Source organism: Somniosus microcephalus, chromosome 26 (assembly GCF_052327205.1).
Source record: "Somniosus microcephalus isolate GS21.2 chromosome 26, FLI_Smic_1.0, whole genome shotgun sequence".
NCBI lineage: Eukaryota > Metazoa > Chordata > Chondrichthyes > Squaliformes > Somniosidae > Somniosus > Somniosus microcephalus.
Genome location: NC_141012.1, coordinates 13350121 through 13376168, shown reverse-complemented (window position 1 = coordinate 13376168; position 26048 = coordinate 13350121). Strand labels below are relative to the sequence as shown.

General features: G+C 47.6%; 1 protein-coding gene across 1 annotated transcript in view; it reads right to left on the bottom strand.

Annotated features, from left to right (window-relative positions):
* The window catches only part of LOC147100298 (uncharacterized), a 187565-nt gene that overhangs the window by 35334 nt on the left and 126183 nt on the right, over positions 1-26048 (bottom strand). Inside the window, exon 12 of the mRNA XM_085968228.1 lies at positions 13742-13793. Coding sequence (XP_085824354.1) covers positions 13742-13793 — 52 coding nt within the window. The remainder of the gene's footprint in view (positions 1-13741; positions 13794-26048) is intronic.

The window sequence follows — 26048 nt, the reverse complement described above, 5'->3', positions numbered from 1 at the left end:
CTGGCTATAGAACTATCAATCAAAGTAGACTCCAGAGGTGGTAGAGCAGCCCCCTTAGAAAGATATCTCTAGACATTCATCCACATTCAGGACAAAGCATACCTTCTGCCATTTTCATCTCGCTACCACTCTATTGCTGTCCAAACGGGGGGGGTGGGGGGTGTTGGGGGGGAAGGGGAATAAGAATCGGCACCTTGAGTCATGGATATTGGAGTCTTGGTCTAAATAACAAGTATAGGGAATTAACTTGCATTTATATAGCAACCTTAGGATGTCCCAAAGCGCTTTACCTTTGAAGTGTAGTCACTGTTGTAATTTAGGAAAAGCGGCAGACGATTGCGCACAGCAAGCTCCCAGAAACAGCAATGTGACAATGACCAAGCATTCTGTTTTTAGTGATGTTGAGGGATAAGTATTGGCCCAGGACACTGGGGAGAACTCCCCTGCTGTTCTTCGAAATAGTGCCATGGGATCTTTTACGTCCACCTGAAAGGGCAGACGAGACCTCGGTTTAACGTCTCATCTGAAAAGCGGCACCTCAATACTGCACTGGAGAGTCAGCTTGGAATTTTTGCTCAAGTCTCTAGATTGGGACTTAAACCCAGAACCTACTGACTCACAGGCGAGAGGGTTACCACAGAGTCACGGCTGACACCGTAGGTGATGCCCATTGAGGATTAGATTTAAGCTTGGGATTGAGAAAATGGGATTTAGGTTGCATTGAACCCACCTGATCTGGGAGTATTTGATGCGAGCAGTGGGTGCCTGAAATGGAAACGTCTCCCATTCCCAACACTAAAATCCCTCACCTTGATGAGTGAGAAAGGAAACTAAACATCTTTAGTGTCATTTTCTGAGAAATTACTTCCTCCTTTATTTTATCTCCTGGCTGTGTCTTTCTCCAAATGCCTTGTTCCAAATGCGTTGCTGCTGATCCCCAAAACAGGTGCCGACCTGCTGGGTCAATGTGTCATTAACAACAGTTGCTGCTGGCTCTGCTAAAGTTACACTTCAGTCATTAGGGTAAATTGACTGATGTGCCTCAATAAATCCGAGACTCGATGTTAGCGAAACAAAACAAGGCTTTTACTGACTTAGAAGGTAACACACAGAGGAGAGGTATCTTCCATCCAGAGGTCTGCCGTACTGGATGTGATGCAGGCTGGGCCAGCTTACATAGGGGCCAGGTATGGGCAGAGCCCTACACACAGTACAATACAATGGTGAGGAAACGGAACTGAGGTAAGGGAAATGAAACTGAAACCAACCACAGTCACAGGCAGAGAATACCAATGAGTGATGAATGGAATATTTCATCACATTGACTACGTCCAGTTCTGACGAATGGTCATCGACCTGAAACGTTAACTCTGTTTCTCTCTTCACAGATGCTGCCTTGACCTGCTGAGTGTGGTAAACCACTGTATTGTATATTGCCACCTCTGGGTGGCGCTGTGTATGGAGGCATGCCTCAGCTGACTCCACCCACCACTGTGTGGGTTTCGTTCAGACTTGTTCAGTCATTCACGAAGAAGCATGGTCTCTTCTTAGCTAATAAAAGCCTTATTCATCTCTTCTTTCGACTCATCATCTCTTCTTCGACTCATCACCTTTTATGAAGTAATTGATAAGCGTATCAATTTTATTAGCTAAAAGTTAAATGGCGACACCTGAGGAGCAACAACAGCAACGGATACAGCAGACATTGCTGAGAGCCCTCAGACCACCACGCCTGGACCTCGACCCTCAAGATGTGGGTGCATCAGCCAAGTTTGAACACTGGCTGAGCTGCTTTGAATCCTTCCTTGCAATCTCACAGGTTACAGAGGAGGATCACAAACTGAAAATTTTGACCGCCCAGGTGAGCCATCAAGTATATATGCTAATCCGGGACTCTAATACGTACGTGGCGGCCCTCGAGCTACTAAAAGGGCAATATACGCGCCCAGTGAACACAATTTACGCCCGACACCTCTTGGGATCCCGCAGGCAGCAACCGGGAGAATCGGTAGGGGCATTTGCACGGGCGCTACTGGCACTCTGCAGAGACTGCGATTGTAAAGCGGTAACGGCTGTGGAGCACGCGCAGGGACTCGCCTGTGATGCCTTCGTCAGGGGCCTCCAGTCAGACCACACCCGGCAGAGACTGCTAGAAAGCAAGGAACCCGACCTGAAGACGGCCATTGCCCTTGCGCTCTCGTTAGAGGAGGCCCACCGAAACCTCGAGGCATACCCCCGTAACGGCGCCGAGACATGGCAATCGAAACCGTGGGACACGGGACCGCCGCCCCCGGCACCAACCGCTGCAGCGACCCAACCGAGACAGCAGCCTCCGGTAAGAACTGCTTCGATGCCCAGTAACCAGGCCCAAAAATGCTATTTCTGTGGCCAGTTAAAACATCCCAGAGCGCACTGCCCAGCTAAGACAGCTACCTGCTCGGGCTGCGGGAAGAAAGGCCATTACGCTAACGCCTGCAAGGGGAAGCCAGCCAGCAGCGCAGCGTGCGGGCCGTGGGAGCAGCCATCTTATCCGCCATTTTGTGTACCCCCGGCCGCATGGCATCCGCCGCCATCGTATCCAACGCACTCAACCGCCATTTCGTCACCGGAACCGACCACCGTCTCGGCGGATGACTATAGTGACTCACTAAGCCACATACTGGCCTCCGTGACGCTGGATCAAGGCCACCCTCACCATCTATCCAGCTCCATGATGGATATCGCGGTAAACGGCCGCGCCACCAGTTGCCTGATCGACAGCGGGAGCACAGAGAGTTTCGTCCACCCCGACACGGTACGTAGCCACTCCCTCACGATTCTGCCAACGCACCATCGCATTTCTATGGCGTCCAAGTCCCAGTCAATGGACATCAGCGGCTACTGTGTGGTGACCCTGTCAGTAGGGGGCACTGAATATCAAAAATTTAAACTGCTAGTCCTGCCCCGTCTTTGCGCTGCCGTCCTGCTAGGGTTGGATTTTCAGTGCCACCTTAAGAGTGTCACACTAGCATACGGTGGACCCCTCCCCCCACTCACAGTCTGCAACCAACAACTTTTAAATCGCCCGCTGCAAACCACCTGCAGCCTTTCCACATTAAAAGTCCCCCCCCCTCCCCTGTTCGCTAACCTCACCCGCGACTGTAAACCCATCGCTACCAAAAGCAGGCGGTACAGTGCCGGGGACAGAGCTTTTATCAGCTCTGAGGTGGAGCGGCTCTTGAAGGAGGGCATTATCGAAGGTAGCACTAGCCCCTGGCGAGCCCAGGTTGTAGTCGTTAAAACCACTGCAAAACGCCGCATGGTAATCGACTACAGCCAAACCATAAACCGGTACACCCAGCTGGACGCGTACCCCCTCCCTCGCATATCTGATATGGTCAATCAGATTGCGCAATACAAAGTATTCTCCACCATCGACCTTAAGTCAGCGTACCACCAGCTGCCCATCCGCCATGAGGACCGCCAGTATACTGCCTTCGAGGCAAACGGCCGCCTCTACCACTTCCTTAGGGTCCCCTTCGGCGTCACCAACAGGGTTTCGGTCTTCCAAAGGGAGATGGACCGAATGGTTGACCAGAACGCGCTGCGGGCAACCTTCCCCTATTTGGATAACGTCACCATCTGCGGCCACGACCAGCAGGACCACGACGTTAATCTAGCAAATTTCCTCCGTACGGCCCAACGGCTGAACCTAACGTACAATAAGGAAAAATGTATGTTTCACACCAAGCGCCTGGCCATCCTCGGCTGCGTGGTGGAGAACGGAGTCATCGGGCCCGACCCCGACAGAATGCGCCCCCTAATGGAGCTACCCCTTCCCCACTGCCAAAAAGCACTGAAGAGATGCCTGGGGTTTTTCTCCTACTACGCCCAGTGGGTGCCCCTCTATGCAGACAAAGCCAGGCCCCTCATCAAAGCCACCTCCTTCCCCCTGACACCAGAGGCGTGTGCAGCCTTCACTCTTATCAAGAACGATATCGCGAAGGCCGCAATGCACGCGGTGGATGAGTCCATCCCCTTCCAAGTGGAGAGCGATGCCTCCGACTTCGCCCTAGCCGCGACCCTTAACCAGGCGGGCAGACCCGTGGCCTTTTTCTCAAGGACCCTCCAGGGCCCCGAGACGAGACACTCCTCCGTCGAAAAGGAGGCCCAGGCTATTGTAGAAGCGGTGCGTCACTGGAGGCATTACCTGGCCGGGAAACGATTTACCCTGCTCACTGACCAGCGTTCAGTAGCTTTTATGTTTAATAATAAGCAGAGGGGTAAAATCAAGAACGACAAGATCTTGAGGTGGAGAATCGAACTCTCCACCTACAATTATGATATCTTGTATCGGCCAGGGAAACTCAATGAGCCCCCAGATGCCCTATCACGTGGTACATGCGCCAACGCGCAGAGTGATAGGCTGCAGTCCCTCCACAATGACCTCTGCCACCCGGGGGTCACCAGGTTTTTCCATTTTATCAAATCCCGTAACCTGCCCTACTCCATCGAGGAGGTCAGGACCATGACCAAGAGCTGCCAAATCTGCGCCGAGTGCAAACCGCACTTCTATAGGCCGGACAGAGCAAGCCTGATCAAGGCCACCCGCCCCTTCGAACGCCTGAGCGTCGATTTTAAAGGGCCCCTCCCCTCCGCTGACCGCAATGTGTACTTCCTCAACATAGTTGATGAGTACTCCCGTTTCCCCTTTGCCATCCCTTGCCCAGACATGACCAGTACCACGGTCATCAAGTGTCTGAATGACATCTTCGCTCTGTTCGGGTTCCCCAGCTATATACATAGCGACAGGGGCTCATCGTTCATGAGCGACGAACTTCGGCAGTACCTGCTAACAAGAGGTATCGCCACGAGCAGGACCACCAGTTACAACCCCCGGGGGAACGGCCAGGTGGAAAGGGAGAACGCGACGGTTTGGAAGGCAGTCCTCTTAGCACTAAAATCTAAGGGCCTTCCGACCTCCCGCTGGCAGGAGGTCCTCCCTGCAGCGCTTCACTCCATTCGGTCACTGCTTTGTACTGCCACTAATGCGACCCCTCATGAGAAAATGTTCGTTTTCCCCCGGAAGTCTACATCGGGAACCTCGCTACCGGCATGGTTGACTTCTCCTGGGCCCGTCCTACTGCGGAGGCACGTGAGGACGCATAAAACGGACCCCCTGGTCGAGCGGGTGCACCTCCTACACGCCAACCCCCAGTATGCCTGGGTGACATACCCAGACGGGCGGGAGGACACGGTCTCCATACGAGATCTCGCACCCTCGGGTACCCCTGAATTACCACCGTTATCCCCCTTACCACCGTTATCCCCCTTACCACTGTTATCCCCCACCACCCCTCCCAACCCAACCCCTGCAGACGGCATGCCAAAGCCCCAGGAATCTTCGCCAACCACCCAGACACCAGACCCGACGTCGGATGCTGCAACACCACCGCCGCCACCACGACGATCAGGACGTCAGACAAGGCCTCCTGATAGACTTAACTTGTAGTACCCTTCACCCCGCCGGACTTCACATTAAACAAGGGGTGAATGTGGTAAACCACTGTATTGTATATTGCCACCTCTGGGTGGCGCTGTGTATGGAGGCATGCCTCAGCTGACTCCACCCACCACTGTGTGGGTTTCGTTCAGACTTGTTCAGTCATTCACGAAGAAGCATGGTCTCTTCTTAGCTAATAAAAGCCTTATTCATCTCTTCTTTCGACTCATCATCTCTTCTTCGACTCATCACCTTTTATGAAGTAATTGATAAGCGTATCACTGAGTATCTCCAGCAATTTTCTGTTTTTATTTCAGATTTCCAGCATCTGCAGTGTTTTCTTTTTGTACTCCTGTGCTCCTAGTGGGGAGCCACACTTGAAGTGAGAAGGGGCGGGTCTCGGAACCGGTGGTATAGTGTCGCAGCCCAATCTCTTCCCTGCGAGCACGACTTTCATTTTGTTCCAAGTGACTAAAAAACAATAATATCAGCACCTTGGGTGGGGGCTGCAATTGTAACCTAACTCGCTTGGATGTCACTCTATTGCTGTCCAAATAGAGGGGCGGGGGTTGGCGGAATTGGCCGCTGTGAGTCAGTGATATCGGAGTCAGCAGCTCGGGGTGGCGGGGGGCGGCGGGGGCAATTGTAACCTCATTCACTCGGTGGGAAACTGACGGATGCCAATCGGCCACCAGTTTTCCACCCCTTCCGATTTTACTCTCCATCAAGGTCAATGGAAATTCAAATCGGGCGAGGTGTAAATTGGGCCGCGTTTCCCACCAGGCAGGTTAAGCAAAAAATGACCCCTCCCCCACATGATTTTATTTTGCATGGTTTACGGTGAGGTAACTTTTCCAGGACAATTTTTTACTTCAATTTGAAGGCAGTCTTTACAGGTAAATAAAATCACTGTTAACCATTTAGGTCTAGAACAGAAAAGGCCTTCACACTTTCAATTTAAAATGTTTCTGTTAATGCTCCCCTCAGTACAGCCCTATACTCAACTGTTTGAGGGAGCGCAAGTGAAACAGAGGTACTGGAGTGTTGAAAGACAAGGGAGACCCACCCAGTGCATCTGCAGCACTAGATCACTGAGTCTCCTGTAGCGTAACGAGGATAATCACAAACCAGCTCGGTCATTCTCTGGCGTCATTACTGAGTGCCTGAAAAATATCGGTGACAGTAGAATCTGCCAAGTAGCCTTCCATTGTAACGCATAAGTTATTTTACAATCTATTACAAATAAACTGAGAGGAACAGTCTACACAACATTCTACTGCTCTTAGTATGAAGATGCAGTTGCTGCTGGCTCTGCTAATTTATGCTAAAGTTAAACTTCAGTCATTAGGGTAAATTGACTACGTCCAGTTCTGACGAAAGGTCATCGACCTGAAACGTTAACTCTGTTTCTCTCTTCACAGATGCTGCCTGACCTGCTGAGTACCTCCAGCATTTTCTGTTTTTATTTCAGATTTCCAGCATCTGTAGTGTTTTCTTTTTGTACTCCTGTGCTCCTAGTGGGGAGCCACACTTGAAGTGAGAAGGGGCGGGTCTCGGAACCGGTGGTACCTCGGGAGCCTACTGTCAACAAGGGCAGACGTCGACGATGAAGTCCAACACCGTCTTCAGTGTGCCAGTGCAGCCTTCAGTCGCCTGAGGAAGAGAGTGTTTGAAGACCAGGACCTCAAACCCGGCACTAAGCTCATGGTCTACAGGGCAGCAGTGATACCTGCCCTGCTGTATGCCTCAGAGACATGGACCATGTACAGCAGGCACCTCAAAGCACTGGAGAGGTACCACCAACGCTGCCTCCGCAAGATCCTGCAAATCCATTGGCAGGATAGGCGCACCAACGTCAGTGTTCTTGCTTAGGCCAACATCCCCAGCATTGAAGCTCTGACCACGCTCAATCAGCTCCGATGGACGGGTCACATTGTCTGCATGCCCGATACGAGACTCCCAAAACAAGCGCTCTACTCGGAGCTCCGGCACGGCAAGAGAGCCCCAGGTGGGCAGAGGAAACGCTTCAAGGACACCCTCAAAGCCTCCTTGAAAATGTGTAACATCCCCACTGACACCTGGGAATCCCTGGCCCAAGACCGCACAAAGTGGAGGAGAAGCATTCGGGAAGGCGCCGAACACCTCAAGTCTCTTCGCCGGGAGCAAGTGGAAGCCAAGCGCAGGCAGCGCAAGGAGCGCCGTCAACCCAAGCACCTCATCCACCCGCCCCTTCAACCACCGTCTGCCCCACCTGTGACAGAGACTATAGGTCCCGCATTGGACTAATCAGCTACCTGCGAACTCATTTTTAATGTGGAAGCAAGTCATCCTCGGTTCCGAGGGGCTGCCTAAGAAGAAGAAGACAGTGTCGCAGCCCAATCTCTTCTGGAATAAAAAACACCTCTTGTGCCTTTTTGTTAAATTGCTTATTCAATTTTTTTTTAGCATAGTACAATTTTGAATGAACAGACTGTACTGCAAGAGCTTTAGGTTAGGACTGGGTTACTGTATGTTCAATCTGACCTTTACTGGCAGAAGCAGGATATCTTCCAATCCATGTATAACAATGGTTCGTTCACAAACTGTTTGAGGCTGCACCTCACCAAAGAATTCTCAGTCTCTCTTGTCCAACTGCCTGTGTGTACTGTGATAGTTATCGCAGACTTAAAGAGGAAGTTTTACTTAATTTAAACCACAGCCCTCAATTTGTTAGGTTTGCTGTTTGGAGAGCTGCTTTGCAGTTTATAGGAGGCAGATTATAACAGACCTATTATAGAATCCTAGAATAGTGCAGTGCAGAAGGAGGCCATTCGGCCCATCGAGTCTGCGCAAAGGGCAATTCAATTATTCCCACTCCCCCGCTCTTTTCCCATATCCCTGCAATTTCTTCTCCTTCAAATATTTCTCCAATTCCCTTTTGAAGTCTACTGTTGAATCTCTATCCACCACCCTATCAGGCAGTGCATTCCAAATCCTAACCACTCGTTGCCTAAAAATGTTTTTCCTCATGTCGCCTCTGGTTCTTTTGCCAGTCACCTTAACTCTGTGCCCTCTGGTTATCGACCCTTCAGCCATTGGATACAGTTTCTCTTTATTTACTCTACCTACACCCTTCATGATTTTAAACACCTCTATCAAATCCCCTCTTAGCCTTCTCTGCTGTTAAGGAGAACAGCCCCAGCTTCTCCAGTCTATCCATAACTGTAGTCCCCCATCCCTGGTACCACCCTAGTAAATCTCTTCTGTACCCTCCCCAAAGCCTTGAGGTCTTTCCTAAAGCATGGTGCCCAGAATAATGCAGGTCCTTAAAACACTTCCAATAGAAACTGAAGATGTAGACAATTCTGTTGGTCAACATTTGGTGACAGAAAATTCACCAATAATTATTATTCCTATCAATTAATGTTGTTTATTAATGACAGATTTAATCGCTGTATACCACAAAAAGCCACAGTATTGAGAAATAAATGCTAGTAATGTTATTTGTTAAAACACATTAAAATATCCTATTCTTTCAGATATGTCAGATGAATAGAGATCTGGCATTTGGAATCATTAAAAAATGAGGGCGTTTTTCCAGCATGCTGACTAACAGTCTTTTTTCCACCAACCACATCAAGAACAGATTAACCAGTGATTCATCTTACTTGTGGAGAACAGTGACCCAGAACAGTGGGAGTGACGAGGATTAAATCTTTAAAATTTCAGTTTAGATAAACCAGCGATCCATGTATAAAATTTGCCCTCGGAACCCACTGTGAATCACTTTGCTTGAGTGTCACCTTGGCTCAGTGGTAGCATTCGCACCTCTGAGTCAGAAGTTGAACCCCACTTCATGGAGTCAGCAGGTGGAAACTTGAGTGCAGCACTGAGGGATTACTGCAGTACTCAATGTGTGGTCTTTTGGATGAGATCTTAAACCAATTGAGGTGAATGTTAAAAACCTCATAGGAACACAGGAGTAGTCAATTCAGCCCCTCGACGCCTGTTCCATCATTCCGTTAGATTATGGCTAATCTGTATCTTTTAAAAAAACATTAGCAAGTTCTTCCAGCATGCTAGCTGACATTCTTTTTTCAACCAACAATATCAAGAACAGATAAACCCGCGATTCATCTTATTTGCTGTTTGTGGGAGCTTGCTGTGCATTATTGGCTGCTGCGTTTGTCTACACAGCAACAGTGACCACAGTTCAAAAGTAATCCATTGGATAAAAAGCATTTTATGACATTCTGAGGACATGGTAAGAACATAAGAATTAGGAGCAGGAGTCGGCCATACGGCCCCTCGAGCCTGCTCCGCCATTCAATAAGATCATGGGTGATCTTCGACCTCAACTCCACTGTCCCGCCTGATCCTCATATCCCTTGATTCCCCTAGAGTCCCAAAATCTGTCGATCTCAGCCTTGAATTTACTCAACAATTCAGCCTCCACAGCCCTCTGGGGTAGAGAATTCCAAAGATTCTCAACCCTCTGAGTGAAGAAATTCCCCCTCATCTCAGTCTTAAATGGCCGGCCCCTTATCCTGAGACTATGCCCCCTAATTCTAGACTCTCCAGCCAGGGGGAAACAACCTCTCAGCATCTACCCTGTCAATCCCCCTCAGAATATTATATGTTTCAGTGTGATCACTGCTCATTCTTCTTAGCTCCAGAGAGTATAGGCCCAATCTCTCCTCAGGACAACCCTCTCATCCCAGGTAAGGTGTTATATAAGAGCAAGTTTAAAAAAAAAATATCTTTCCATGAAAAATATTGAATCCATTTTAGAGTGGTCATCTTTTGCCAAGTCCAAAACTGGACGGAGGAAAGTCCCCAAATTTTATTTAAATGAAGTTCCCGCCTGTTTCAGGCTTGAGTTTTAATAGTTACTTTGCTACTGGTGGAAGTTCATTGAAAATCTTTAACAAGTTTAATAACTAATGCCTCCAAATCATGAAATTTAGTGCCGATTGCCCGCTGTTGTGGCGTAAATTAGGCGGCTTGTAGCGGAGGATAGGCGGGGGTTCCATCCCGTCGGAGCCCAGCCTACCTTTCCGCCAGCGTTGTTTCCAGCCTTGACAGCGTCCGACTCAAACAGGCGGGCGCCTCATTTAAATAGGTACTGGGGGTGGGGGGGGGCGGTGGGGCGGTTTTGCCTGTTCCACTGCTATTTTCTGACGTTCGGGCACGCAGGACATTGGGCGGTGGCGTAAAACGGGCGGTATCGCAACGGATTGCAGTTAATGGGATTAAATATCAGGCACTGCGTATAACGGACGGCTGATCTGATACCACCTGTTTTGTGCAACCGCCCGAGATGAATTTCAACCCGCAGGTGTAAAAGGTGGCATCTAAGGTATCTGGTACTGTGCAATTTAACCGTGAAGAACTCTCAGTGATACCTTAAAGCTAAAAGAAAGACTTGCATTTATATCGCGCCTTTCACAGCCACCGGACGTCTTAAAGCGCTTTACAGCCAATTAAGTACTTTTTGAAGTGGAGTCACTGTTGTAATGTGGGAAATGCAGCAGCCAATTTGCGCACAGCAAGCTCCCACAAACAGCAATGTGATAATGACCAGATAATCTGTGTTTGTTATGTTGGTTGAGGGATAAATATTGGCCAGGACAGCGGGGAGAACTCCCCTGCTCTTCTTCGAAATAGTGCCATGGGATCTTTTACGTCCACCTGAGAGAGCAGACGGGGCTTCGGTTTAACGTCTCATCCGAAAGACGGCACCTCCGACAGTGCAGCACACCCTCAGCACTGCACTGGAGCGTCAGCCTAGCTTTATGTGTTCAAGTCCCTGGAGTGGGACTTGAACCCACAACCTTCTGACTCAGAGGCAAGGGTGCTGCCCACTGAGACACAGCTGACACTAAAGAATATTTCAGTCATTTCTGACCATTTTTGTTTATATTATTTTATTTTTCCTGCTAGCATTTAGATTCTGAACAGATTGTGTGCCAATTTTGAAACTTCCGCCCCACCGACCTCCCCCCCCTGCAATGGGAATCCTCCTGTCTGACGTGTTTGAGAAGAGGAGGACCTCCAGAGGGATGCCAAACAGGTCAATCTGCAGAAGGGATGCTTCCTCCGACAGTTCCTACATCCCATTATCTGAGGACAAACCTTGTTTTGGCAGACAATTAGTGTAGGCAGAGGCTCCTCTTCCCACAGGAAGCTGCAATGGAAGATCGAATAGCACCACTAAGATAGATGAATAACTGGCATGTTGGTTGCTTTCTCCGAAGAACCACTTTCAGTGGCATTATATGAAGGAAGGCATGCCAGGGTAATGAACGTCCACCATAATCTGATTGGGCACACCCACAAAGATGAGATTTTTGCAGGCTATGGCACAATTATGTGAAAATGAGTGGAGTGAACTGTCTCTACAGGGTCCAGATCAGTAGAGGGCCAGAGGCAGAGCTGCGCCGTCTGCTGCAGGAATACCTGCCATGTAGCAAAGGGCTGGCACGTCCAGTAATAGTAATGGTCAGCTGTGGCCTGACACTTGGCTCTAGGAGGCATGCTGCTATGCTTAACTATGGGGAGTGATATGGAGTGACGCAGAGGGTCTAAGTCCTCACAACCAGTTCATGCATAGGACATAGGAACAGGAGGAGGCCATTCAGCCCCTTGAGCCTGTTCCGCCATTCAATGAGAGCATGGCTGATCTGCGACCTAACTCCACGTACCTGCCTTTGGCCCGTATCCCTTAAAACCTTTGGTTAACGAAAAGCTATCAATCTCAGATTTAAAATTAACAATTGATCTAGCATTAATTGCTGTTTGCGGAAGAGAGTTCCAAACTTCTACCACCCTTTGTGTGTAGAAGTGTTTCCTAATTTCACTCCTGAAAGGTCTGGCTCTAATTTTTAGACTGTGCTCCCTAGTCCTGGAATCCCAACCAGTGGAAATAGTTTCTCTCTATCTACCTTACCTTAATATCCTGAAATATGTAGCACCACCTTCACTTTAGTAGCCATCAAACAGGGGGTCATCTGCTGTGTTGTTCTGTCACTAGCCTTTATCTTGGGTTTCCTTTCCTTCATTTCTGCCTGTAACTTCTTAGTCCCGTACCCCTTCAACCTCAGCAAAGGATTTCATAATTTTTGTCACCCTATATTGACATTCTCCTTTAACTGGTCCCATCATTTTAAATTTCACTTACATGCAATTTTCCATTCCCACCACTAGGGGGTAGATTTTGACTTTGAGCAATAACGTATAACCGGTGGTGACCACTGGAAATAAAAGTCACTGGAAATAGCAATCAGGAGCGATGTAAAGCGGGCTGCTGATTCGCTATCGACAGTTTTACACTATCGGACAAAGTCAAGATATACCCCTTAGTGTGCTCTCCATGTAAGATTCTGAGGGGGATTGACAGGGTAGATGCTGAGAGGTTGTTTCCCCTGGCTGGAGAGTCTAGAACTAGGGGGAACAGTCTCAGGATAAGGGGTCGGCCATTTAAGACTGAGATGAGGAAGAATTTGTTCACTCAGAGGGTTGTGAATCTTTGGAATTCTCTGCCCTAGAGGGCTGTGGATGCTGAGTCGTTGAGTATATTCAAGGCTGAGAGATCGATAGATTTTTGGACTCTAGGGGAATCAAGGGATATGGGGATTGGGCGTTAAAGTGGAGTTGAGTTCGAAGATCAGCCATGATCTTATTGAATGGCGGAGCAGGCTCGAGGGGCCGTATGGCCGACTCCAGCTCCTATTTCTTATGTTCTTATGTTCCACCTATTCGAATCTGCACCTCATGCTAAGTTAATGAGTTGACCTTGAAAAATTGGGTGTCTCCAATTAGTCTATCCAAAACCTGCCAATAACCACTGGGGGTGTAATTAGTCATGGGCGGTATCGCAAAATAGTCAAAAGTGAATCGGTGGTCTATTTTTACACTCCACCTAGTTGGGAAAGAGTATCGGGCAGACTGTGTAAAGGGGTACCAATTTGCTATCGCCCGTTTGCATTACCATCCTAGAAGAATTCCACCCCCATTGGGTGTAAACTACACCAATAGTGGAAAATCCAGGCAAGTGAGTGGAAAAGATGAAGTTAGATTTTAAAAATCGGACCATCGGTGCATGGGTTGAATTAAAAAATTTGCATGCAACCCAGTGTAAAACTTGACCATTCCATCGCCGAATGGACAGGCGACGGCTCTAATCTGGATCATGTCACATAGAACGGCAATAAAGGTCACATGGGGGTTTCATACAGACAGTGAAGACAACCCATTAATGATTGAGCACTAATTACATACCTTCAAAGTCCCTTGCTTCCAAGTTCACCAATGTGCCAGCTGCTATGACCATCTGCAAAAACAGACAAGTTTGACCGAGGATCAGAACTGACAGATCAAAAGACATTTCTTTGTGCATTCCATGGAAGCAGTCAGATTACAATCTACGCAACCTCCCATCCCAGGAATGTGATCCCATGTGTCCTCCCATCCCAGGAATGTGATCCCACGTGTCCCTCCCATCCCAGGAATGTGATCCCATGTGTCCTCCCATCCCAGGAATGTGATCCCATGTGTCCCCCCATCCCAGGAATGTGATCCCACGAGTCCCTCCCATCCCAGGAATGTGATCCCATGTGTCCTCCCATCCCAGGAATGTGATCCCACGTGTCCCTCCCATCCCAGGAATGTGATCCCATGTGTCCTCCCATCCCAGGAATGTGATCCCATGTGTCCCCCCATCCCAGAAATGTGATCCCATGTGTCCCCCCATCCCAGAAATGTGATCCCATGTGTCCCCCCATCCCAGGAATGTGATCCCATGTGTCCCCCCATCCCAGAAATGTGATCCCGCGTGTCCCTCCCATCCCAGGAATGTGATCCCACGGGTCCCTCCCATCCCAGGAATGTGATCCCACATGTCCCTCCCATCCCAGGAATGTGATCCCACGTGTCCCTCCCATCCCAGGAATGTGATCCCACGTGTCCCTCCCATCCCAGGAATGTGATCCCGCGTGTCCCTTCCATCCCAGGAATGTGATCCCACATGTCCCTCCCATCCCAGGAATGTGATCCCACGGGTCCCTCCCATCCCAGGAATGTGATCCCACATGTCCCTCCCATCCCAGGAATGTGATCCCACGTGTCCCTCCCATCCCAGGAATGTGATCCCACGTGTCCCTCCCATCTTTGAGTATATTCAAGGCTGAGATCGATCGATTTTTGGACTCTAGGGGAATCAAGGGATATGGAGATTGGGCTGGAAAGTGGAGTTGAGGTCGATAATCAGCCATGATCTTATTGAATGGCAGAGTAGGCTCGAGGGGCCGTATGGCCGACTCCTGCTCTTACTTCTTATGTTCTTAGAACAGGTTACCACTTTGCCAAACACCTGTGTTTTATCTGCAACCATGATCCCAAGATCCCTATGTCTCACCACTTTAACTCCCTCAACTATTCCCACTCCACCTCTCTGTCATTGGTCCCTTACACAGGTCCAACAAAGCTCAACGCGAGCTTCACGATCAATGGGCCAGATCTTGCTGGAGCAGGACATCTCACAGCGTACGCTGTTAGTTAGACTTTGTCCCGCACCTTTCAGCTGGTAAAGATTATTGCCCTGTAAATTGCTGGAAGTCCGAGCTTATAACGGCGCAGCGAGGACAATGGAGCAACTTTAGTGAATGGCGGGATCAACTGTATCTCCTTAACCAATGAGATCAAAGGATTGAGAAAGAAACAGAGGATCGGCAGCGGAGGAACGTAACTCAGGTACAGAAGAGTCAACTCAGGTACGGAAAGAGAAATAAAGAGAAAGAAAGAAAGATTGGATTAAGAGAGAAAGGAGAGACGGAAAGGAAAAGTGAGAAAAAAATTGAAAATTAAAAAGGTGACATTTTAAAAATCTCTAAGAAGAATTTACTACATGCAGGACTGAGACTTAACAGTTTAAATTGTCCCCTTTCTGGGCTAGAGAGGTTGATTGACATTGCATGAACAATTATCATGTTGTTAAAAGGTACTTAGGCTGTTAAGCTCCAGCCCTACCTTTCTGCGGCGAGTCTCATGGGCAATTAATGTAAAAATCCAGCAAGTTCGTAAAAATAATGAGAAGGCTAAGGGCGAGATGCCGTTTGTGCAAAGTAAATCAACCAGCAAGTTCTGGAGATTCGTAACTCACGCCGTATCTCTCAATCCCCTGAATTTGCTGTCTGATTTGCACATGGATAACGGCGTGCATTGTTAACACGCCAAAATCTTCCCAGCAAGATCTGGCCCCACATCTTATCTTTCTCCTGGGCAAAGTCTGAACATCGACTTTGCTAACTCCAGCCTTTAGCTATATACTAATTTTCAATCCTGCTATAACTCCACGCCCAACCCCAGGTTTTCCATCTCTCCCCTCACCTTGCATTTCCCCAGGCCTCTTAACTTTTTGGGCGTTTACACACCCTGGGGGTAATATTGACTTTGGGTGATAGTGTGAAATGGGCGATATCGATTCAGTCACCATTGGAAGTCAATGAAAATTAAAATGGGGTGAGATGTATAACTGGCAGCTGAATCAATATCACCCATTTTACACTATCGCCCTAAGTCAAAATGGTATGTTGGCCTTCATAGCGAGAGGATTCGAGTACAGGAGCAAGAATGTCTTGCTGCAGTTGTAGAGGGCCTTGGTGAGGCCACACCTTGAGTATTGTGTGTAGTTTTGGTCGCCTTATCTGAGGAAGGATGTTTTTGCCATGGAGGGAGTGCAGCGAAGATTCACCAGGCTGATACCTGGGATGGCAGGAATGACGTATGAGGAGAGATTGGGTCGGTTGGGCTTATACTCGCTGGAGTTTAGAAGAATGAGAGGGGGTCTCATCGAAACTTATAAAATTCTAACAGGACCAGACAGACTAGATGCAGGAAGGATGTTCCCGATGGCGGGGGAGTCCAGAACCAGGGGTCACAGTCTAAAGATAAGGGGTAAGCCATTTAGGACAGAGATGAGGAGGAATTTCTTCACCCAGAGAGTGGTGAACCTGTGGAATTCTCTACCACAGAAGACAGTTGAGGCCAATTCATTAAATATATTCAAGAAGGAGTTAGATATATTTCTTAAGGCTAAAGGGATCAAGGGATATGGGGAGAAAGCAGGGACAGGGTACTGAATTTGGATGATCAGCCATGATCGCACTGAATGGCGGAGCAGGCTCAAGGGGCCGAATGGCCGACTCCTGCTCCTATCTTCTATGTTTCTATGTTTCTAAAATTATCCTCTCTGTCTTTTCAATGTATTGATGTTTCTGTCTATTACTTGACTGAGAGTACATCATGATATCTCTCTGGGGTTGTTTATATTTTAAATATAGATTTTCCCCTTCCCCCTTTTCTGTTATATTATTATGCCAGTCCACTTCTTATTTTACAGTTTTGATCCATGGTTCGCAGCCACATCATTGACTTGTCTATTATTTCCACAGATGCCGACTATCCTGCTGTGTATACCCAGCATTTTCTGGTACTATTTGTATCTCTTCTAGTGTAGCTCTGGCTGAGAGCAGGTAACTCAACACAGACTGGTTATCAAACCTAGGATCTTGCTGGCCTGAGTTTTAAACAATATTAATGCACCTGGCACGAGCCAACGCCTCAGGTATCTGGCTCATAACAGAATGTCTCACGTCTAGGACTTGTACAACGTTGACAGCCCCCTATATAAATCTTAACTTTGTGAGTTACCTCTTGTAAAACAGATGGGGAACACATAGCTAGAGAACATAAGGCTAATAGGCCAACGGTGGCCTGAAGGTGTACTATCGAGGATTTGCAGCTGTGAGCAAGGGTATCATGTCTTTAGCGTGTAACAAAATCCCTTGTCTGAAACAGCTGCACGATCATAATTGTCCATTTTCACCAGCTCTTGGCTTACCGAGTAGCGGATAACTTGTGTTGAGAAGCCCTTTGATGGTGAACGCAATAAAAAGCCAAATGGTTTTTATCTACTCACAATATTCTGATAAATATTTTGTCAGATTCATTCAATTCACTCCCTCCACCACCGGCGTACCGTGGCTGCAGTGTGCACCATCTACAAGATGCACTGCAGCAACTCGCCAAGGCTTCTTCGGCAGCACCTCCCAAACCCGCGACCTCTACCGCTAAGAAGGACAAAGGCAGCAGGCTCGTGGGAACACCACCACCTCCAAGATCCTCTGCAAGTCACACACCATCCTGACTTGGAAATATATCGGCCATTCCTTCATTGTCGCTGGGTCAAAATCCTGGAACTTCCTCCCTACCAGCACTGTGGGAGCCCCTTCACCACACGGACTGCAGCGGTTCAAGAAGGCGGCTCACCACCACCTTCTCGAGGGCAATTAGGGATGGGCAATATATGCTGGCCTTGCCAGCGATGCCCACATCCCAGAAACAAATTTTTAAAAATCTTGCATTTACTTATTTAACCAAGGACACAGTGTGTGCGCTGCTAACCCGTGTGCTTCAGTATCCCAGCTGAGACATTGCCATATTGAGCGTAACAATACGTCCTATCTCCTAACAGGTCGCCAGTATGTCTTAAACCAGAAATTTATACCAAGAGCTCCCACAGCACACACTGTCTGGGACTTTGTCCGTGGGGAAAAAAATGACCAATTAAAAGCTAGAGAATTGTTTGCTATAAAAATTGTATTCATTTATTATCAGTGCTCTATCAGTTAGATCTGCTGTGTTACTAGACCTAATAAGTTGCATAAAAGAGAAAAGAAATAAAGAACTTGCATTTCTATAGCGCCTCTCACAACCTCAGGACATCCCAAAGCACTTTACAGCCAATGAAGTGTAGTCACTGTTGTAATGTAGGGAATCGGGGCAGCCAATTTATGCACAGCAAGCTCCCACAAACAGCATTGACATAATGACCATATCATCTGGGTTTTTTTTTTAGTGATGTTGGTTGAGGGATAAATATAAGCCAGGACACCGGGGAGAACTCCCCTGCTCTTCTTCGAAATAGTGCCGTGGGATCTTTTATGTTCACCTGAGAGGGCAGACGGGGCCTCGGTTTAACGTCTCATCTGAAAGACGGCATCTCCTAAAGTCATAGTTGGCACCATTAGAGGTGTAAAGGTTCACCATACTTTCGTTTGACCAAGTCTTTCTAAACTCACCAAAACAGAATACTGGTTCTGTGGCGAGATTGTTCTCACCTTTCAGCTGCAACTGGTTTTTGTCCGGTCTTTTAAAAGAAAAAGCCAATTCCCAGCACCAATTGCAAACAACAATTTCTAAGAGAACGTGAGACTGACAGAAACCAAATGGTTCTTCCTGTGTTAACAGATATATCTATTGGTTCAGTCAGAAGCATCAACAAAGAGCCAACACCAGCAAAGTTTACAGTTCTCTGATGAAGCGAAATACATCTTTTGGTGAAACAGCATTGTATTGTATTAATGATTGAATAGTCAAAGTGGAGTTGTGCAGAGTGCCAGTTTACAGGGATCACGGTCAGTGGAGCCTCAGGGCTTGAGTTGACCTTGATGCAGCTGCACGGAGTGTGTAACTGTGGCCGGCGAGCTACCAGGGCAAAACGCACTCCCCAAAGAGGCAGCTCATCGATCCGGAGGTGGGAGATCGGGCAGGGGCGGCCGAATGGGAAGGGGCTGCAGCGGCACTTTAAAAGGGGTGGGCTATAAGCACCGGGAATGAAAAATGTGCAGCACTTCAGAGCAGCAACCTACGGTGGCAGGTGCATTTAATTTTCAAGGACCAATACTCACAAGCGACCACCATGAGAGTGTCTCCCAAATCTCCATCCAGTTTTCCCTGACTGCAGCTGAAGATCCCTTTAATTCTCGCACAAATGGTCATCACCTGATTTGTACTGCCCATGGTTTAGGGCCGTGGGGCGGGGCGGGGGTGGGGGGAGCTTTACTAACTGTGCCACCTGACCCCGATTCGCATATATGTACAGACCCCCTCGACTGTTCCTGGTGGGAACTCTGACCACGCAGGGTCGGAGTCCACCTGAGCGTACTAGAACTTGTCGGTAAGTTGGCGCCTAGAACAGTCCGACAAAACCGCTTTCGCGACTGCCCCGTTCTTCAGTGCAAACGGGGAGATGGGGTCACGAATGTCACCCCCTTGCAGTTTTATTTATGCACTCTGACCTAAGAAAACTACTAGGCACTTTGTCTGAGCGTTAAACTAAGTTTTAATCAACTGTTTTACAACATGGAGGTCTAGTTGTGTCCTTCACTAGTTCCTGTTAAGAATATCCTGCGCAAGCTGGGCCTGTGCCCGAGTATTTATACTCTCCCTGGACAGCGCCACCAGCAGGCCACTCAGTATTATTTCATAAGTCTTTCTTTCATGAATGACAAGATTCATGTCACACGCAACATTTTTTCCTGATGTAAGTTCGAATCCACATTCGCATGGCTCCTTGGTTATAACCTGGCTCCAGAGAATAATGCTCAGTGAAGATGTGCGTCAGTCTATGCATGTGGGTATGTGCCAGCGGCAGTTGTGGTAAACCACTCCTTCGCTAAAGGCACAAAGACATTTTTCAGCATGTTTAAAGAAAAACCATTGCAAGCTGTCAGTCTGCTTTTCTCATCTCCGCACATTAGAAGGTTTTGACTTTATTGTCGATGTTGTTCTTCTTTGTACTTAGCATAACTGTGACCCTGTTTCATATGCACAGGATAATAGAGGCTGGTGACGGGTTTACAATGTATCAACTCAATGAAGCCTTTCTGATGGTATCATAAACCCTGACAGTAGATTTGAGCACTTAATGAGCATCAGTACAACTGTAAGATTGAATTACAGCCTGAAGCTCCCTAGCAAACACTTACTATTCTTTAGATTAGGTAGTCTTCAGTTTAATAAACAGCTATTGAAGTTATTTTAGGTGTTGGCTGAAGTGACATAAATTACAGGGCTAAAAGACTATAACATAGAACCTGAAGGTATATGAACCCTTTAATCTCCAGCTCCTGTGCTATATTTTTTCAATTTTTGTTAGCTATAACACTGGTTAACTGTGAGAAAACATTCCAGGTTAGATTTTATATCCCGGGTGGGAGTGTGGCCTAGAAAGTGGGGAGGCCCAGTCAATTTTAGCCATCGGGCCTGGTTAGCACCTCAACGGGAACAGGACCAATGTCCTTGCGGGAGGGTTTGCTAGTGCTGTTGGGGAGGATTTAAACTAGCTTGGCAGGGGGATGGGAACCAAAGTTTAGAGTTAATAGGGAGGGAAGAAAAACTGGAATTGGAAAACAAAAACGTAGAAAGTAAATTGGACGGACAGAGGAATCAAGGGCTAGATAGTAGTCAACAAGGAGGTTTGCCTGTACTAAATGGTATATACTTCAATGCAAGGAGTATAGCGAACAAGGCAGATGAGCTGAGGGCACAGGTAGATACTTGGGACCATGATATTATAGCTATTACAGAGACGTGGCTGAAAGAGGGGCAGGTATGGCAGCTCAACATTCCTGGTTACAGGATTTTCAGATGGGATAGAGAGGGAGGTAAAAAGGGAGTGGGGTCACGGTATTGATTAAAGAAACTATTACAGCTGTGAGGAGGGATGATATGTTGGAGGGATCATCAAACGAGACCATATGGGTCAAATTGAAAAACAAAAAAGGGGTGTTGGAGCTCGGCAATCGGGAGAGAGGGAAAGATTGGGGGTTGAGGGGGCGGCGGCCAATCGCGGCAGCAAGGAGAGGCCGCGATGGACAGAAGGCGAGGTCGAAGGTTTGCTTGAGGGGCTGGTGGGTCGGGGAGGGGGGGAGCACTCCTGCTGCTCCTGGCCCACAAGCAGTGCTCTAAAAAGGACCTACCTGCTGCAGCCAACTGCTCCCGTCTCCGTTTTGCTGCCAGGTTTCCTGAGCCCTGGGAAACCCGGCTGACAGCTGTTAAATTTAAATCGGGCTCCCAACTGCACTGTGGGAGCCAGATTAAATATTATAATGAAGTGTCCCAACTCTTTGAGACAGGACACACACATGCCACACAACCTGCCAGCGTAACAATAGCGGCAGGCACGTATGCGGTGGGTTGGGAACCCGTTTCCCAATTTTTAATTTTTAACCCCCGACGCCCGTTCACACAGCAGCAGAAAATCCCAGGAAATCAAGGGCTGATGAGCTAATTTCTGCCATGGGATCTTTCACATCCACCTGAGAGGGCAGGCGAGGGGGCCGTGATTTAACGTCTCATCTTAAAGACGGCACCTCCAACAGTGCAGCATTCCCTCGGTACTGCACTCATGCCAGCCTGGATTATGTGCTCAAGTCTCTGGAGTGCGGCTTGAACCCACGACCTTTTGACTCGGAGGCGAGAGTGCTACCCACCGAGCCACGGCTGACACCAAAAGTATCTCTGATTGAGCCATGAGGTAAGGTGGGTGACTTCACTGCGTATGTGGCTTGACACACACTGGGCCACCAAATTGAAAAAATAATGGTGGGGTTCCCACATGGCTTAGTTGGTGAAAGGAATGCGCCTTACTAAGCACACAGACTAGGATGGCCTCACATTGTATAAAGCCAGATCTAGGTTAGATGTCAGGAGGTGGTTCTTTTCCCAGAGAACAGTGGACCTCTGGAACAGACTGCCATCTCGTGCGGTGGACGCTGATTTGCTGAAGTCCTTCAGGTGAGAGCTGGACCTGTTTCTGGCTGGGGCGGAGATCACCTCTTACAGAAGGTAGGTACTGGAGGGAATTCAGGGCCAGAATGATCTCCTGGACTAGTTTCGATCGCCAATATGGGTCGAAGAGGAATTTCCCAGATCTTTTTCCCTAAATTGGCCTGGGTTTTTTTTAATCTGTTTTTTTTTAGCCTCTCCCAGGAGTTCACATGGTTTTGGGTGGGGTGGGGAGTATATATATTGTGATACACAACATATCACAATTGCGTGGGACAGGCTAGATGGACCAGAGAGTCTTTACCTGCCCATCATTGTTCGTATGTTTGTATTCAATCCCCGGCCTGTGCTGGGCTTGCTGACTTCAACAATTGGCCTCATTTTCCCTTAGCTCATGAAGGAAAAAATGCAGCCAACGTTCCTACTGTTGGTCACAATGGCTAAAGGGATCAAGGGATATGGGGAGAAGGCAGGGACAGGGTAATGAGTTTGGATGATCAGCCATAATCTCATTGAATGGCGGAGCAGGCTCGAGGGGCCGAATGGCCTACTCCTGCTCCTATCTTCTATGTTTCTATGTTTCTATGTAACAGAATGGAGCACGTGTGAATGTCAGACGTGGATGGTGTTGAACTCGGCCGTGATGCCTCCCCCCCACTCCCCCATAGCCGAATAACGTACCAACAAGCTTTGACGTAAATAGCCACTTGGCCGAGATGCCAGAGGCGGTTGGTACCCACATATCTTCACCTTAGCATCATTCAGTCCCTTCAATGAAAAAAGGGGTCTCTTTCTTTGGTCGAATCTTTAGTTACAAGCAAATATTTGCATAAATTCCAGTGATAAACAGCCTTTGATTGGTATGGTCAGAATGGAGCCTCCTGCTTCCAATGCAAAGTCACTGTACACCTTTCTTGGAACTTTTATAGACGTATTGCATTCAAATCTCTTAAACCAGAAGCCCTCATTTCCTGTACTGTATTTTTATTGCCACCTGGGGTGCAGATCAAAAATTTGAGCTGGTATAATTTGCATTGAACTGGGTGTTACTGAATGTGTCCTGTGACAACCATTTGGAATTTCTCTGAAAAAAATATAGATAATTAAGCAAGATACAGCTGCAGTTACCAAGGATAGATGTTGCATATTTTAAGATGCTCTGCCCTGTAGTTAAGAAGGTTTGTAAGTAAGAGTAAGGATGATTGAATCGCACTGTTGATTACAAGTGCTGCTTTGAGTTTTGAAACTTAACCAAAATACTGAAAAAAAACACTGTTGAAAAGGTCAGTGCACAGCGATTATATGGATGAATGGTGGGTGATATACTGATTGGACCAAGTCCTGTTCACCCATCACCCCTGTGCTTGCTGACCTACATTGGTTCCTGGTCCACTAACACCTCGGTTTTAAAATTCCCTTCCTCCTGTTCAAATCCCTACATGACCTCGCTATCTCTATAACCACCTCCAGCCCTACAACCCTCCAAGAACTAACTCTGTGTTGCTCTAACTCTGGCTCTTGTGCATCCTCCATTTCCTTCAGCCCACAATTGGCAGTCGTGCCTTTGGCCTTCTGGGCCCTAAAATCTGGAATTCCCTCCCTAAACCTCTCTGCCTTGCCAAACCTCTCTCCTCCTTTATGATGCTCCTTGAAACCTATCTCTTTGACCAAGCCCTGCCCTAATATCTCCTTCTTTTGCTCAGTGTCAAATTTTGTTTGATAATCGCTCCTGTGAAGCGCCTTGGGTTGTTTTACAACGTTAAAGCCGCTATGTAAATGTAAGTTGCTGTTGATGATGATTGAACTGAGATTGTAGTGTAGGTTTGTCCCAGCGACATGTCTGCCTGAAAACCCCTCAGTAAAGTGCCAACATTCCATTAAAAATCTGAAACTGCTAAGACTTACAGAAGAAAGTCCAGTTTGGATTTCTGGTGGATGCTGAGTTGACGATCTCAATCAGGGTGGCAGTTTATTGCGTTATATTTGTCCTCAGCCTTCTGGGCTCTGGCCCGCTAGCCAGTGACTCCTAGAAAATGTGTGTGTGTGTATGTGTGTGGACAGAGAATTAGAACAGGCTGTGATACCTTCCATTATCCACTAGCTTGCCAACACACACCAACTAGGCTCCCATATGGAGAATAGGCCCTTGAATAAGGTACTGGATGGCTGCGGGTGCCCGTACCGCATTAAAAGCCAGCGACTTGGGGAGATGAGAAGAGTAAAGGGGAGAGAATTGGAAAGGAACACAATCTGAAACTATTATAGACTCAGCAGTGAAGGAATCTACATTCAACTTTCGTATTTGGAGAGTCAGAAAGAAAAGTTTGAAAGCAAGAGATTGGATAGGGTTCTGCTAGATGATAAAGCCTATTGCCTCTTCCAAAATTGCTGACACTTGCTAAAGCAAACCTATGGATCTATGGAGAAATAATTCTCATAGTAAAACTCCAATAATCTGCTTTCCTTTCAATGATTTATTATTTCTTCATCGATTTACTTCTGAACCAAACCAGGGATTGGGAATTTCAAAAGATAACAACAACAACAACTTGTATTTATATAGTGCCTTTAACATAGTAAAACATCCCAAGGCGCTTCACAGGAGTATTGTAAGGCAAAAAATTTGACACCGAGCCCCATAAGGAGAAATTAGGACAGATGACCAAAAGCTTGGTCAAAGATGTAGGTTTTAAGGAGCGTCTTAAAGTAGGAAAGAGAGGCAAAGAGGTTTAGGGAGGGAATTCCAGAGCTTAGGGCCTTGGCAACAGAAGGCGCGGCCACCAATGGTTGAGTGATTATAATCAGGGATGCTCAAGAGGCCAGAATTAGAGGAGCGCAGATATCTCGTGGGGGTTGTGGGGCTGGAGGAGATTACAAAGATAGGGAGAGGTGAGGCCATGGAGGGATTTGAAAACAAGGATGAGAATTTTGAAATCGAGGCGTTACTTAACTGGGAGCCAATGTAGGTCAGCGAGCACAAGGCTGATGGATGTACGGGACTTGGTGCGAGTTAGGACACGACAGCCGAGTTTTGGACGACAGTGTGTAAACTTTAGATTTTGTTTGATGTAGTAGGTAAGCTATTGTAAACACTAGCTGGGTTGGAGCTGAGTCGTATAGCACAGGATGATCCCACGTTTGACCTCGGTTTGTTGCTGTGTGAGCTGATCTCAGTGGGATGCCAGTGGTAGCCATTGACCTTAGGAATCCCGGAGCTAGACAGAGGAATAAACGAGGAGCAGGTCTCACTTTTAATCACTACCTACTGACCGCCTCCCTCCCCTACTGGGAAAGCACATAGGTTGAGGGCAGGACTGGCTTGGCTGTGATGCCCTTCCCAATGATTGAACGGCCTGCTAACACTCAGGCTCTTGTATGAAGAAGGGCCACTTGAGTGAGATACCCAGAGGGCAGCTGGTGCCAGTGGAAACGTTCCCAACATTGATTCAGCACTTTCAGGAGAGGAGGAGGTAAAATTGAAACAACAAAAAAAAAACCACTGTAAGAGCATTAATTCTACCAGTATTAAAGCAACAAGAGTTTATACTAATATTTAACTTTGGGGGAAGATTGTGCAACAGGAAATGGTCACAAGCGAAAATTGGTGCAAGCTTGTATAAATGTCCCAAGGAATGTGCTGTACACGCCTGGACAAAATCCATCACTTATATAAATGTTCTGCTAGACTGACACCATCCTGTCAACCTCAAGCACAATGGAATGCATACAATTTCAGTATCTGACTGTTTTCCAGGGATTGCTGTTATCAAGTGTTGATTCAGGTATGGAAAGCCCTCAAGCTGCTCTGCTTCTCAGAGAATCCTGCCACAAAGCACACAGTCACAGGGAGTAGTACTGTATAAGAATTTAAAAAATAAGTTTCCCCTTTCCCCTTGCTGTCAGCTGTGGCTCAGTTGGCAGCACTCTCGCCAATCACACTCCAGAGGCTTGAGCACAG